Source organism: Macaca fascicularis, chromosome 3 (genome assembly GCF_037993035.2).
Source record: "Macaca fascicularis isolate 582-1 chromosome 3, T2T-MFA8v1.1".
Classification (NCBI taxonomy): domain Eukaryota; kingdom Metazoa; phylum Chordata; class Mammalia; order Primates; family Cercopithecidae; genus Macaca; species Macaca fascicularis.
In genome coordinates this window covers 118,822,977-118,840,366 of record NC_088377.1, presented here as the reverse complement: position 1 = coordinate 118,840,366, position 17,390 = coordinate 118,822,977, and the positions used below count along the sequence as shown (strand labels likewise).

The 17,390-nt window shown below is 37.4% G+C and overlaps 1 protein-coding gene across 2 annotated transcripts in view; it reads right to left on the bottom strand.

Annotated features, from left to right (window-relative positions):
* THSD7A (thrombospondin type 1 domain containing 7A) overlaps positions 1 to 17,390 on the bottom strand; it is a 789,627-nt gene that overhangs the window by 185,334 nt on the left and 586,903 nt on the right. For both annotated transcript variants that reach the window (XM_074035410.1, XM_005550102.5), the window contains 2 exons: positions 9,997 to 10,152; positions 8,448 to 8,660 (listed from right to left, as the gene is read on the bottom strand). In XM_074035410.1, the coding sequence (XP_073891511.1) occupies positions 8,448 to 8,660; positions 9,997 to 10,152 (369 nt within the window). The remainder of the gene's footprint in view (positions 1 to 8,447; positions 8,661 to 9,996; positions 10,153 to 17,390) is intronic.

The following is a 17,390-nucleotide window of genomic DNA, read 5'->3' as shown; positions in this document are numbered from 1 at the left end:
CTCAGCTAGACAGGGCTTTTAAGAATCTTAGAAGCATTTCCCACAGAAGACTCACATGTAGTCCAAAATAAAAAGAAGGCTGTGTGAAAAAGTTATGTATGGATATGGCTTTTGTGGCATAAAGTGATATCCAATGAGATTTATGGAAAACTCAAAACGTTTTAAGGGTGCTGCATTGATAAAACTTTGCCAATTTAGACTTGGAGAAATTCAGACAGTTCAGAATGAACAAAAAAGTCCTCTGGCCCCTCTAATTTCTATGGTCAGGATACCGACTGAGAAAGTTCCTTGGGTACAAATATAAGCCATTTCTTATGGCAAAGGAAAGATATTTTAGGAGAAAATTCAAGAGCTCAGAATGAAAGAATCAAGAAAAACAGTGGACTAGGAAATGATTCCCAAAGAACAAAAGGAGAGCCTAATCAAGGAACTTACTCTGTTTCTGTTTTATGGTGAACAGGCTGGATACATATATTTATTGAAGCACTAGTTACAATAGCAAAGACATAGAACCAACCCAAATGTCCATCAATGATAGACTGGATAAAGAAAATGTGGTACATATACACACCATGGGATACTACACAGCCATAAAAAGGAGTGAGATCATGTCGTTTGCAGGGACATGGATGAAGCTGGAAGCCATCATCCTCGGCAAATAAACACAGGAACAGAAAACCAAACACCACATGTTCTCATAAGTGGGAGCTGAACAATGAGAACACATGGACACAGGGAGGGAATAACACACACTGGGGCCTGTGGGGGGTGGGGAGGAGGGAGAGCATCAGGACAAATAGCTAATCCATGCAGCACTTAAAACTTAGGTGACAGGTTGACAGGTGAAGCAAACCACCATGGCACATGTATACCTATGTAACAAACCTACAGGTTCTGCACTTGTATCTTGGAACTTAAAGTAAAATAATAAAAAAAGTTGTTATACGGCAGAAATGGCTGAATGTTTCCTGTTTTTCTCATTTAATGGGAGAGTGCTTTTCCACTCTCTATCACGATGTTGTATGTTGTATATGTGGAGGGAAGTAGTGGAAGATACCTTGTTCTTTTCATTCACAGACCTCTGATTCAAGAGTAGCTACATTCATATTTGAAACAAATGCAAATTATGAGATAGTAAACTTTAAGCCTGATCATATAATTGCATGACAATTTTTGTGGTCTTGGATGGGGAGGGTGTATATTTTGCATGTGAGAGGATTGAAAATAATTGTAACCAGAGTAGACCGTAGTAAATTATTTGCCATAATTCTTTGCAATATATCCCATCAAGAGGCAAAGTCTATTTTCCTACTCATTAAATCTGGATTGTCCCTTGTGACTTGCTTTGACTAGCAGAATGTGGACAGAGTGATACCATGTGAGTTCAAGAGGACTTTCAGCTTTTGCTCGGTCCTCTTGAAGTTATGCCTTAAAGCCACCATACAAAAAGGAGTTGATCTAGCTTATTGGAGGTTGAGAGTCCATGTACCAATGGGGTACCAATGTACCCCAGCTGACGGCACCAACTGCCAGATATGTGAGGGAGGCCACTTGGACTTTTCAGCCATAGTCAAACTTCCCCAAGAGAGCTCAGGTGAAACCTGAACAAGCACTTCTGCATTCTCATGATTGCAGTCACTAAGTTTTGAGGTGGTTTGTTCCCTAGCAGTAGTTAAATGATATATGGTCTGAGAGGTGTAAAGAGAATAGGGAATACAGAATCAATGAAGTCATGGGAAGACAACATTTTACAGAGAAGGTGGATATAAAGGGAATCAAAGGAGCAAACATGAGGTTCACTAACATAAGGAATGCACCTGTCGGGTTTAATAACTAAACTCCTGCCTAATTTAACTGCAAGTTATGCTTTCTGTCCAATGTCCATACTGGCTTTGGCCAAGCACAGTGTTATGTGGCTGTTGCCCCGGCTCTTTGGAATGCTAAGGCAGGAGGATTGCTTACACCCAGGAATTCAAGACCAACTTGGGCAGCACAGTGAGAACACATCTCTGAAAGGAAATAAAGAGAAAATTGTTTGCTCTGTGTTGTGTTACGGCATCCACCACCTATGACAAAGTAAACTGCTATTCTATATTTGCCATTTGAAGTGGTAGCTAACATTCAGTGGGGAATTTGTATCACTAAGAGGTAAATAATTATTTACTCAATTTTTATCTGACATCTCTGCTGAATCTACCCTACTTTAAATATAAAACTAAATTATTTAGAAAATTCTACTCTTTGCTACAACACTGCCATTCAACAGAACAAAGAACATTGGGGCTCAACGCTGATGGTTTTTTTAAAAAAGCATTTTTTCTAACATATTCAAGTATATTGTAATACATACACAGACACATATACTAACACACAGCAGACAAATCAGAGTATCTGATGCCAAGTTTTTATAGTCCGAAATAAAATGGTGATTACGACACACCAACGTTGAAGGAAAACCTATTGCTTTAAATTTTCTAAAAGGTTATAATGACTTTTATCTTTACAACAAATTGAATAGAGTCTCAACCCAATTATAGGAAACAAACTCCTACCAATAGTGTTAGACAATCCTAATTGTAAGTGAGAGACCTTAGATTTAACATAATATCCAATCTAATTATATTTCAAACACATTAGAAGAACATTCTACAGGAAGGAAACTTCTTAGTTGACTTACTGCTTAAATTATGGAAAAACAATTCAGTTATAGGATGGGTTCTTGCATTTAAAAGACGTTTTTTCCACATAATAGCCTTGTAATTTGTGTTAAGAAGTAGATTCCAGATCCAAAGAATGATCATGCATTTGAACTTGTGTTCCCATCTAGTTCCATAGATATTTGAATTGATCTGAATTCAGGGTTCTCACCAAGGTTTCAGAAGCAAATCTTATTTAGGTGAGTCTCTATTCTATACACATATTTTAACTTTTTGTCTACCACTCTCCCTTGCACATTACAATGTTCTTGTTTATCATTGATAAATAATAAGATATGGCACAAAAGGTACTCCCCATTGGAAAGGCACAAAAATATTTATAAATGTGTTCTTCCATTTTAAGTTCTTGAAAAGATATTCTAACATTTTCTAATATTAAACAATCTTAATGTCTGCTACTTGGGAGTCTTCAGGTTTTCCAGCCTTCTGAAGTTCCTTTTTGCATTAAAATTCAAATAGAATTATTTCAATTTCATTGGGAATCCAGGAACCTCCTAAGTGGCAGTGGACCAGAAAACTGCATATTCTTGTGGGCCCAGAAGACACTGTTTAATCGGGTCTTTGGTTCCTTTTAGTTTATACAACATTTGTATTCCTTACCACATAATTGGATTTCCTTTTGTAATGGGCAGTGTTGCTGGCCAGTTTGGATCCCATGGGATCCCTTTCACTGGATCTCTGCACCCATCTTTCAGATTCTGCAGCTGCAGCCTCATTCCTGACCTTAGGCTGATTGCCCTTTGACACTAGGGTTGTCCGGCCAATATGGGGAACTGGAAGTTTCTGGAACTCACCTTCTTTTCTCTGGAATTTGCCTCAAGTACACTTTCCTTTTGCTGGTTTTGTTTTGCATGCTATTGTTTTAATAAGTCATGGTTATACGTACAACTGTATGGTGAATCCTCCTAGTGAATCACTAAACCTGGGAATGGTTTTAGGAACTCAAGACCCTTTCTCTTTTCTATATTTTGCTTCTTCATTCCCCCCTTTCTTGCTGATTTCTTCTGGGAGCACATCCTTAATAAGCTTGATGCATCTTAATCCTTGACCTGGCCTATGCTTCTGGAACAAGCTATGAATATTCTGAATTAGTCAAAATACTAGTCTCAAGTATGAGTTCTATAACTTCTCTTTTTCTATTCCTGGCATGCTTTGCTCCCAATCTTCTACCAATTGTCCCACTTACCTCTGTCCCCCTTCACATTGTTGCTTTTTAATAATACGTATGTGTCTGAAAAAAATAACTCAATATTCAGTTTATATATTGCATACAAATTGTACTATAAGACTTAAAATAGGGCACTATCTTTCCCCATCTCTTTCCACAATGAGTCCTGTTCTCCAGTGGTATAAATTTTCAAAATTCTTACATTTTCTTCAACATACTGATGCCCCCATATTCCTCCTAGTTCTGACTACACGGAAACAAAGAAGTATGACAAGAACTACTTGGGAAAGAAATAGTACTCAAGTTTTCCCTTTCCTCGTCTTATAGGCGGAAACATATCTTGTTCCAGAAGGAAGAAATTGGTGGTAAAAAGTTGAGAAAGATTAAGCAGTCACATGGCAAGCCAGTGCCCCAGATACTAAAGTCAATGATATAGCTTGGATATGTGTCCCCACTAAATCTCATATTGAAATGTAATCCCCACTGTTGGAGCTGGCGCCTGGTGGGAGGTGATTGGATCACAGGGGTAGACGTCTTATGAATGCTTTAGCACCAAATCCTTGGTGCTGACTTTACGATAGTGAGTTCTCATGAGATCTGGTTGTTTAAAAATGTGTGTCATCTCCCTCTTCTCTCCCTCTGTTGATCCACTCTGTCACGTGAGATGTTTGCTCCCACTTAGCCTTCCATCATGAATAAAAGCTTCCTGAGGCCTCACCAGAGGCCAAACACCTAACAGTGCCATGCTTCCTATCAGCCTGCAGGACTGTGAGCCAATTAAACCCTTTTTCCTCTTGTATAAATTACTCAGCCTCAGGTATTTCTTTATAAGCAATGCACAAACAGCCTAACACAGTCAACTTCCTCCAAGTGTTTTCAAAGCCAGTTCTTTTGATACTTTTGATCATATGTAGAAATGTACCAAAAAGAGTCAGAAAAACTTGCTTCTAGGGCTTGCCTCAGTGCTCATCTCCACATGTATTTACACATAGGTCTTCTTCAGCATTACTAGAAGCCAGTCAGTTTGGCATGGTGCTGAGAGTCTTTGGATAGCAGAGTTACTCCCATTCAAGAACGGCACAATACACAAGAATGGCCCTAGCCAGCAACCTTCATTACTCTTATACTGTATCATTAATAGCTGGGTAATGCTGACTTGCAGTGATTTACTTCCATAAAAGTATGTTTGGGTTTCTTAACAATCTGGGTCAAGTAGGAAAGTGATTGCTTATGCCCATGTCATTGGTTATATGCTAACTTTTACTAATGTGGGGAAAAGAAAAGGAAGATAGCACAGAAGTTCAGGCATTTGAAACCACTGAGGTTTACTGCTTTAAAAAATTATGCAAAAACAAAAACAAAACAACCTAACTGACTTTTTTTTTTTTGAAATTCACATGGAAAAGTGTCAGTACTTGATATCTGAAATAGCACACATGATATGGAAATATAGACAGCATCATATTTTTTTGTTTTTAAGCAGAGGACAAGGAAATATGGAAACAATATTTGATTTACACTCTCAAGTAAGGAATAATACTTTTTTCCCCTTGCTCCAGAGTCCAATAGCCTGGCTTTGTTCTGCCTCTAACAAGCCAATTTAGGAAACAAAATATTCTTGCCTTGCCAGATTTACACCTTTAAAATGAAACATACTCAATATCAAAAAAATTAAAATAGGGCAGGTTTTGGGTTTTTTACAGGTATAACATCCTCTGATTCTCCAGATCACAGATCTTTGGAGTAGGTTCCTGCATTTGTGTTCAGAGACCTGGAATTGCAGATCTGATGATCTTTAATTAATGATCAATATTTGTTCTACTACATTGAAATGTTTCTCTCTTTTTGGAGAGTCTAATTGTCTTTTGTGCTCTCTTTTGTCTTGCAACTCTGTTACACCCCTCTGCCTTCTTCTCTGACAGAGAAGCTATGCAAAATTCCTCCTGGGGTATCTTGCAACCCTCCCCCAACCCTCCTCCTTAGAAGGCAAATGGAAAAATGAACAGCAGCAGCAGCAAATCTTAATGATCACTGGGAGTCTGGACAAATAATATTTCAGAAAACAAATAGATTTTAAGTGTCTTGAGGTCATTAACAAAGTTGTGAAATTTGTGAGGAATGTGTGAGCAAAAAAGTCTTTTTATTATTTCTTCAGTTCACAGGCTTTAACACTTCATGTCCCTAGTCAAGCTTTAACTGAATTATAAAACAAAATGTATAGCTGCAGCCCAGGCCTAGAGGTAGAGTCTGTACAACTAATCAACTTTAATTCCCTGGGCCCAATTTAATTACAAAACAACGTTTGGTGCAGCTGCTAAACACTTACCAGGTGACCATATGATAATATCGGAGCAGTATTTACAAGTCTCCAGCTTTTTGTTTTATTCTATCAGCCCAATTATGTCTCAGTTTATATACAAATTTGACTGGGTTCTAGGATTCATAATAAAAAAATAATTTTCTTGATTTTTTACATCCATGTAGCTGAAACAGCTAATGTATTAAGTTGTACTACAACTAATTAATGTCAGGAAATAAAAGTTAATGGTAGAAAAGATGTCCTGTAAAGGACAATAACGAATTGAGTATCAGTTGCATACTTACCTTTTTAAAATTAATTCTGTTTGTGATGTAGACAAAGCGAAACCAGCTCATGTGTATTGTGAGTTATCAATTTGCTTTTTAGGTTATAACACACATTGCCAATACAATTACACACATCTAACTCATACCTTTGCTTGCTTTTTAGCGTTTTTTCACAAGACAAGCTAGGAGGTAATATTTGCGTTGCAAAATAAGTTTTCCTTAACAAAATTAAAATAAGCCATTTATATTTTTTAAATAGCTGGCTCCTTTAGTCTATATAAAATATATTCCATTTGCACAAATACCAGGAAGATCATTGCACTAAGTGGACTAAATCTGATTTTTCATTGCATAACACTGAGGCAGAAGTGCCATGCAAAATTAACTTTTTAGCTTTTTGTTTCACTCAAAAACACTTCACAATACCTGAGACCCTAATTCCTCTATAGGTCTATGGAAGGACAAGAAAAATTGTTTGAACTGAGAAAAACGATCAAGTACTATTACTGAGGGAATTTAATATGACCTTTACTGTTTTTACAGAAATTCAGAAGGTAACAGTATTGTGTAATCCAAATTAGGATTTAAAATGTAAGAGAGAAACAGAACATGCTTCTTTTGCTTTCTTTTCCTAACTGCTAATCTCTGAGTGTTACTTCCTTTTTTTTGCCTCTCTTTATTGTAGAATAAGGAAGAGCTAAAGAGAGGACATATCACAGCAGGTTATGCTTATCATAGCAAAAAAGCAGAATATATAAAATTCATCATAAAAGATCTGGAGCAATGATCTTCTTCCCATTTCAAACTCAAGCACTGGTTCAGATTTTACCTAATACTATCTTGCATGACGGTATTAGACCCTGGACAAAGACAAAAGGCTAATTTCTCAGTAATAGCAGTGTCTGTCAGTCTTCCACCCCAGAGTGTCTTTCTTTATGACTGAACAGTGACTGAGTCACAAGAGGAAACAATTCTGCTTACTGGAAGAAAATAGGATGGAAAGAATTATGACGGTTACCAGATGTCCCAGTACCCCCAAGGGGGCACCAGAATGTTTCTGCATATGCTGTAAACAGCATAAACTGTCAACTATTGGACTCTGGGGTTTAGCACTCATGTTTCTCTGATGTGCAGAGTCATAGGATTCAAGAGATAGAGCAACCTTAGAGATGATCTTGTCCAGAGGTTTTAAAGTACGTCTGGAGGAGTCTTGCGGTTTGTGTGACTCAGGGATGACTTAGAGGTAAGGGGTTCTCCCCAATACAGTAACAGTACTCTTAGGAAGGAATGTAAAAATCTTAGCGCTAATATCAAGACAGTATATTTTATCAAACAAATATTAGTTATAAAAGTCCAAGGTTATTCCTGTGGCTGGGGAAAAGAATCTTGTGGAAAGCCACTATCCAGTGGCTCTAGGACATTCCTAAATAGGGGAGTCCTAGAGAGCAAAAGGTCAGTTCAGGAACTCTAGGCTGTGATGGACCTCGTGGATTGTGAGCCTGGAAATGAAATGATAACACTAAGACATGATGTCAGGGAGGTTAAAAGAAAATACTTTTAGAGTCAAGTCAACCAATGCTTATAACCCTTCTTTGTTTATATTTAATTTTCTATAATTTTTTTAAAGTCACTTTAAAAAGTTACCTTTCCTTGTTGTTGTTAAATTTGGCAATTTAATTAATTATTACCCTAATGATAATTTAATTCTTATGTTATATGATCTGTTCTGTTTGCACATTTAACATTATCTTGCTACTATTCATGGATCCTCTCCACTGCCACCATTTCATTAAGGACAAAAGAGAGAAGGAGACAGGGAAAGCAGGCGGGGGGAGGGAGGGAGAGAGAAGCAGCTATTTCTACGTTTGTAAATGGAACCAGCTATAATGCGAGAAGACACAGGATTTTAATAGAAAGTAAAAACATATATGCAGGGTTGGACGTCCATAAAAACATAACAGACACGTCTTTCTTACCATCACTGTTGATGCACACAACCTCTTGAACTTGCGTTCCTGGACCACACTCCTTTCCATTATCTGGCTCGCAGTCTCCGAGTCTCACTGCTTTCCAGTCATAACACGCAGGCTCTTCACAGGGAATGGCTTCCAGTAAGTGAGGGCAGTTTCCAGTTCCCCCAGAGCCTCCAGTGGGCTCATTGGTTATGCGCCGCTTCCTCAGTTTGAAGCCTGAATTATGGGGGAAAGAAAAATCTATTGTTACCATCAAAGGTTGAGTATTTCAGAAAGTTGAACAAAACCTCAGGGTAAAAGTTAGATAAGAGTGGGGGTAGAAGTAATTTCTGTTTTGAATCTCTGGTGTATCCCCAGACTGTAGCTAATCTGGGGTCATGAACCATTCATTAAATGAGTAAGTGAATGGATTAATGAACAGAATGAAAATAAATGAGAACCTTTGGTTTTAGCTTACTACCACAAAGGTAAGGCTAGAAATGTCGTATAGTACCTATCTCCCTTGTAGGGCATAGAAGAGTAGGGTGGGAACAGAAAGAGAGATAAATTTTGGTTGACTTGGAAGGTCTATAGCTATAGAATATTCGAAGAATGAGTGAAATTTCAAGCTATTTAGAAATATCGATTACCAGACAAAAGTGCTATTTTTCTTAAATCTTCAGCAATGTCACATGATTAAATTTGGAAAATGAACTTCTAAGAAGTTGGATGGTTCCAGATAAACAATCTCTTTGAGGTTCTATTGATTTTAGACCCTCTGGGAATTTGAATTAGGAACATAAGCCATGTGGGCTCCAGTGTGAAATATTCAAAGTCCTGCTTTGTGCTTTCATAGCATCTAAGTGTTGCCCTTCCTGACAGGGTGTAACAAAATTAATAAGTCTATTTATTGCTATGTAAACATACTAGAATCACTAGAAGACTGGCCTTGGAAACAAAATAGAAAAATGTTTTTAATCACAAGATCATGTGAAAATTAACTCACCACGTCCACCATAAGAAAACCATTGCATTTATTCTATTCCTCTATCATTTGCATTATGACAGTAATACGGGTTTTACATTTTTTTCTTCAAAGTAATAAGCAGCTTTATTATTGGGCACTAGATATGGGTCAGGCACTAAACTAAGTGCTTTATGTTTATCTCATTGATTCCTTAGAGACAACCTGGATGGCAGATATTGTTACATCCCTTTTACAGATAAGGGGACGAAGGTTTAGACAAGTTAGCTAACTTATCTAAACAGTAAGGGACACAGTAGGTTTTTTCAACCCAGGCCTGACCCCACAGCTCATCTTAACCATTGCACTAAACTGTCTCAGATCCTCTCCATCATTTTGTCTAAATTAACAAGCATTTATGCCTATGTTCTTCTGTTTTAATCTTCTGGTACTATCACTGGAGTAGGTTTATTCATCTTTTGAAATTAATAGTCTTTAGCCATTCTGGAAAATAACACAAACAAGGAATACAGAAGAGCATTTTAAAAATAATTCATGATTTGATACAACTGGTGGGTATAAAAGGCATGTCATGGTCACGTGACCTACCTTTTTTTCCTTGCTGATCATTACAGTTTTCATAAGTACAAGGTCCCCAAGCTGACCATGGTGAAACTTCACATTCAGTTGGACAAGGAATGTGGCACAGTTGTGTAGTATTAGGGATGGGGCCAGTGCATAATTTCAAGTCCACTGGCTTTGAGGCTAGAGAAAAATACAGACACATATTAAAAAAATAAACAAAAGGAAAACATATGGCCAGCAATACGATTTTTCTGTGTGTATGGAAAAGGAAAATCCTTAAAGAAGTGTTACCAAGATATCATTCCAATGCTTCTCAGCCACATCCTGAGAATAAAAAGAATGAATGGAAATAAAAGAGGCAGGATAGTGTAGTCAAAGGAAACTGGAGATGTCTTGCAAATTGTTTGATTACCAGTTTTACCACTAATTGGTCATGCAACTGATAATTCTGAATGTAACTTTCCTAGTCTGCAAAATATTCCTTAAGGTTAGATCTAAAATTCTACAGCAATATTCTAAGAAAGTAAAAGAAAACTTTAGAGGACCAAACACAATAGGAGGGGGACTATAGCTTTAACATACATGAAAAAAATGTCCACTGAGTAGTTCCTGGTGGAGCACTCTCCCATCTCTTTTGGTTCACAGAGATTGAGAGGTAAGATGAAGAAGGATCTCAAATGGGGGCTACTCTTTGTACCACCAGCTACAGTACTGACTGTACTCACTGAATTATTTCCAAAACATCTAAATAATAATATATTATCTGCAAATGTGACACAAATCTAGTAAATGACAAGTTAATGGGTGCAGCACACCAACATGGCACATGTATACATACGTAACAAACCTGCATGTTGTGCACATGTACCCTAGAACATAAAGTATAAAAAAAAATCTACTAATCAGTAAGGATACTAATTTATAATTATCTACATTTGTTCATAAGTTGACCAATAAACTGTGGATAAATGTTGCTTGTCCTTGCTTCTTTTTTGTTTTTTTAATGCCTGCAGTTTGGCTCTTTTGTATATATTTGACAGTTAAGGTCAATACATGTCCATAGTTCTGGATATAGAACTAATTAAAAATGACTAACTGATGAAAAGATATGTAAAACTATATGGACAGAGGAAGAGAATCAAGTTCAGCTGTATAATATCTATCTATCTATATAATGTCTGTCTGTCTATCTCCTGACAGCCATAGTTGCTTTTGTTTTTAAAAAATTTTAATATGTGGTCAGGCATGGTGGTTCTTGCCTGTAATCCCAGCACTTTGGGAGGCCGAGGTAGGCAGATCATGAGGTCAAGAGATAGAGACCATCCAGGCCAACATGATGAAACCCCGTCTCTACTAAAAATACAAAAATTAGCTGGGCGTGTTGCTGCACACCTGTAGTCCCAGCTGCTTGGGAGGCTGAGGCAGGAGAATCACTTGAACTTGGGAAGCGGAAGTTGCAGTGAGCTGAGATCACGCCACTGCACTCCAGTCTGGCAACAGAGCAAGACTTTGTCAAAAAAAAAAAAAAAAAAAAAAAAACAGAAAAAAAAGATAATTATTTTGGTCATACATTTCCTGAACAATAGCTAATTCCTTTGTCACTCTGATAATTTGGTGAGCCCATGCTTGTAGAAAAAAATGACTTAAACAATGGATGCTTAGCTATTTCTCAATCCCCTGTGTGAAAGGACTATCAAATTCCAATTGCATGGGATTGCATGTAGAAGCTCACAGATAAATTAAAAATTTTAAACTATATTTTCCTAACTTTTAAATGAAAGTACTATGTCTGTTTGTAGTTTAAACTTGAAGACAAATTGTAAGCACTTTTACAATCCTGTAAGTTTTCACGCACACAAGCACAGTCATAAATGCTATCTAAAGCCTATCACATTGATTCCTTACTGCCACAGTTTTTGTTCTGAAAAGTATTCTGCCAATTTTATGTCTCCTTTTCTCTACTAGTAGTCCTTATCTCTCTCTCCATATCTCCCCTACTTCTTCACCCCCACTCCCACACTCGCCACTACAGTGAAAATAAATAACTGGGCACTAATTGGCTTAGTATGAGCACAGTGAGCATTCTCATTGAAGTTCATCAGGATTGCTGTTTATGTGCATCCTAACAGCAGCCAAAGCCAAAAATGATTAATTTTATTGCTTTCCAGTAGCAAAAGTGTTTGGCACACTGATGACAGAAAATATAGAAATAAATGGTTCACTCTGAATATAAAAAATAACATCAATGATAAGTACTTCACATAAAAATGGATTCTTTTAAAGACATGTATAGGCAGAAGAGTCTATACTACATAGCAAATTAGCTGCAAATTAACATAAATAATGATTTTTACTTATGGAAACTTTCAAAGTACCTAATTTAAAATGAGAAGTTTTGGGTAAGAGACCTCAAAATCTCAGTTTTTTTCCTTCAATTGGTGAAAAGTCATTTTAAATCTTGCTGCGATTATATTGTTTTTGAAATAATAATTTATTTAAAATAAAATTTACTGGGTATGAAATTGTGAGGAATCTTAGGGTCTGAATTTATTTTATATATAAGGTTGAAAACTTTAGGAAGCAAACATTGTTTTATTAAGAAAACAGGTTAAGCAAGATGGCTGACAGAAAAAGCTTCCCCCACCAAGAGACCAGCCCATTAAGAAGACCCGCACCCTCCAACCAGATCTTCAGAAGGATGGCATTGAAAGTGGACAGAGGGAGAACATAGAACCTGGGATAAAGAAGAGGAAGCTGGGAACTCTGCACTGGGCTACTGAGCATCAAGATTCATCCCTGTTCCTGAGGGGCTCCTGGGAAAGGGATGAATTAAACAGGCATGGAATGGCCCACTCTTGCCACGGACCCCAGAATCCTAGCTGCAGGGGAACCCACTCCCCACACAGACATTTGAGTTTGCAGAGAGAGCTTATCAGAGAGTTATCAGGGACAGGACTCTAATATGTGCAGAATTCAGAACGTTTGACATAGAAATAGCTGCAGTAGAGCATGGCCAGAGATGCCCATTTCCCAAGGCTCACTACATTCTTCAAGGTGGCTTTGGCCTTTGTTGACTGTAGGACATGAACACAACATAACTTTCTTCCCCATGGCACAGGCCCAGTCTGATCTGAGCACCCCCTATCTTTCAGCCTGTCCCAAGGTAACTGCCTGGCCTTGCCCACTTGCAGTACAATCTCAGATGCCCAATGGGGGTGCTTTCCAGAAGCTGCTACCATAACTCCTTCATTGGTAGGCACCACCTAACCATTAGAGAGCTTCTGCAGATGGGCTCTCCCCAGCATGCTCCTGCCTGCAGCCTTCCCCAACCACTGTTCCAGGGCCCACCACACTGCTGTTGCTCTGCTGTTGCTGGCACACACATGCGCGAGTGAGCGCGCGCGCACACACACACACACACGTGGACCCTGCCACACTGCTGCCCTGTAGTTGATGGCATGCATGCACAAGTGTGGACCGCATTGTCACCACCCCAATGTAGTGCTTTTGCCAGCACCCTCCATCAGAGTATTGCTGCTAGCTGACCTCAGCCCTTGCAGCACAGCAGGTGCTTAACCTTGAGGGGCCAGAGAACAAAGCCATGGGCCTGGTCTGAGGTCCCCAGTGTGCTGAGCTGAGCCTGGGCCACCTGAAATCACCCAGAAATGAAGCCAGTTGACCGAACCCAATTTATACCACTGTCAAACCCTCAAGGACATCAAAGAATATAAAGCAATAAGCCCCATTCAACAGACAGCAGTTTCAAAGATTTAAGGAACATCAGCCCACATAGAGAGAGAAAAACCAGCACAAGAACACTGAGAACTTAAAAAGCCGCAGTGTCTTATTACATACAAATGACTGCACTAGTTCCCCAGTGCTGGTTTTAAACCAGGCTGAAATGGCTAAAATGACAGAGATGGAATTCAGAGTCTGGATGACAATGAAGATCACTGAGATTCAGGAGAAAGTTGAAACCCAATCCAAGAAATCTAAGGAATCCAGTAAAATGATATAAGAGCTAAAGATGAAATAGCCATTTTAAGAAAAAAAAAAAAAAAAAACAACTGATCTAATAGATCTGAAAAGCTCACTATAAGAATTTCATAATACAATTGAAAGTATTAACAGCAGAATAGACCAAGCTAATGAAGAAATCTCAGAGCTTAAAGAGTGGTTCTTCAAATCAAATCAGACAGACAAAATTAATGAAAACAAATTTTAAAAAATGAAATGTGGAATTACGTGAAATATGGGATTATGTAAAGAGACTAAATCTATGACTCACTGGCATCCCTGAAAGAGAGTAAGGAAAGTACTTACAAGAGGTCCTTAAGGAAGTTCTAAACATGGAAATGAAAGACTGTTACTAACCACCACACAAACACACTTCAGTACACAGACTATTGACACTATAAAGCTACTACAAAATCAAATCTAGACAACAACTAGCTAATATAATGACAGAATAAAATCTTCACATATCAATATTAATCTTGAATGTAAATAGGCTAAACACTCCACTTAAAAGGCATAGAGTGATAAGTTGAATAAAGAAGCAAAACCCAACTGTATGCTATCTTAAGAGACCATATTACATGCAATGACACTCATAGGCTCAGAGTAAAGGGATGGAGAAAACTAACATATCTGGGACCTAAACTTCACACTTGATCAAATGAAACTAACAGACCTCTACAGAACATTCCATCTAACAACAGAATATACATTCTTCTCATTGGCTCATAGCACATACTCTAAAATTGACCATATACTTGAACATAAAGCAATTCTTAACAAATTCAAAAAAACAAAACAAAACGACAACAACAAAAAACAAATCATATCAACCACACTCTCAGACCACAGCACAATAAATACAGAAGTTAATACCATGATGATCTCTCAAAAGCATACAATTACATGGAAATTAAAGCAATCTTCTTCTGAATGACTTTTGGGTAAATCAATGAGATTTAGGCAGGAATCAAGAAATTCTTTGAAATTAATGAAAACAAACATACAACATACCAGACTTTCTGGTACACAGCTAAAGCAGTGTTAAGAGGAAAGTTTACAATACTAAATGCTCACATCAAAAAATTAGAAAATTCTCAAATTAACATAAAATCACACTTAGAGGAACTAGAAAAACAAGAGGAAAGCAACACCAAAGCCAGCAGTAGACAAGAAATAACCAAAAACAAAGCTGTGCTGGAGAAAATAATGTAATAAAAATCCACACAAAAATATTGACCAAACCAAAAGTTGGCTTCTTGACAGAATAAATAAGATTGATAGATTGCTAGCTAGAATAATAAAGAAAAAAGAGAGAAGATCCTATTAAACATAGTAAGAAATGACAAAGGTGACATAACTACCGACCCCACAGAAATACAAAATACCCTCAGAGACTATTATGATACCTCTATGCACACAACCTAGAAAAATTATAAGAAATGGATAAATTCCTAGAAATATACAACCTCCAAAAATTGAACCAGGAAACAAACTGAAACCCTGAACAGGCATGTAACAAGTTTTGAAGTTGAATCAGTAATAAAAAACCCCTACCAACCACAAAAGGGCATGAGTAGACAGATTCACAGCTGAATTCTACCATTCATATAAAGAAGAGCTAGTACTAACCCTACTAAAACTATTCCAAAAAAGTAAGAAAGAATCCCTCCTTAACTCATTCCATGAGGCTAGAATCATTCTGATACAAAAACCTGGCACAGACACAACAACAAAAAAAGAAAACTTTAGGCCAATATCCCTGATGAACAGAGATGCAAAAATCCTCAAAAAATACAAGCTAACCAAGTCGAGCAACACATCAAAAAGATAAAACCACCACAATCAAGTTGGCTTTATTCCTGGGACAAAAGATTGGTTCAATATAAACAAATAAATATGATTTATCATATAAACAACTAAAAACAAAAATCACATTATCTCAATAGATGTAGAAAAGTCTTTTGACTCAGCATCACTTCATGTTAGAAACCATCAGCCAACTATGTATCAAAGGAAAATACCTAAAAAAATAAGAACCATCTATGACAAACATACAGTCAATATCATACTGAATGGACAAAAGCTGGAAGTTCACCTTGAGAACTGGAACAAGACAAGAATACCCAGACAACCTACACAATGGGAGAAAAGTTTCACAATCTATCCATCTGAAAAAGGTCTAATATCCAGAACCTACAAGGAACTTAAATTTAAAAGAAAAAAATAAAACATTGAAAAGTGGGAAAGGACATGAAAAGACACTTCGTAAAAGAAGACATTCATGCAGCCAACAAACATATGAAAAATGGTTTAACATCACTATTCATTAGAGAAATGCAAATTAAAACCACAGTGAAATACCACCTCATGCCAGTCAGAATGGCTGTTACTAAAAAGTCAAGAGACAACAGATGCTGACAAGGTTGTGGAGAAATAGGAACACTTTTATACTGTTGGTGGAAATGTAAATTAGTTCAGCCATTGTGGAAGACAGTGTGGTGATTCCTTAAAGATTTAGAACTAGAAATACCATTTGACCCAACAATCCTTTTACTGGGTATATACCCAAATGAATATAAATCATTCTATTAGAAAGATACATGCATGCTCATGTTTACTGCAGCACTGTTTACAATAGCAAAAACGTGGAATCAACCCAAATGCCCATCAATGATAGACTGGATAAAGTAAATGTCATACATATACAATATGGAATACTATGTAGCTATTAAAAGGAATGAGATCATGTCTTTGAAGGGACATGGATAGAGCTGGAAGCCATTATCCTTAGCAAACTAATGCAGGAAAAGAAAACCAAATACTTCATGTTTTCACTTGTAAGTAGAAGCTGAACAATGAGAACACATGGACACAGGGAGGGGAACAACATACACTAGGGCCTGTTGGGGGAGTGTGGTGAAGGAGAGCATCAGGAAAAATATCTAATGTATTCTGGGCTTGATACCTAGGTGATGGGTTGATAGGTGCAGCAAATCACCATGGCACACATTTACCTATGCAATGAACCTGCACATACTGCACATGTACCCCAGAACTTAAAATAAAACAAATGAATGCCCACTCTCACCACTCCTATTAAACATAGTACTGGAAGTTTCAGCCAGTGCAATCAGGAAAGAGAAAGAAATAAAAGGCATCCAAATAGGAAGAGATAAGGTCAAACTATCTCTCTTTACAGATAATATGCTTTTATACCTAGAAAACTCCATAATCTCTGCCCAAAGGCTCCTAGACCTGATAAGACACTTCAGCAAATTTTCAGGATACAAAATCAATGTACAAAATTCAGCAGAATTTCCATACACCAATAACATCCAAGATGAAAGCCAAATCAGGAATGCAATCTTATTCACAATAGCCACTAAGAGAATACAATA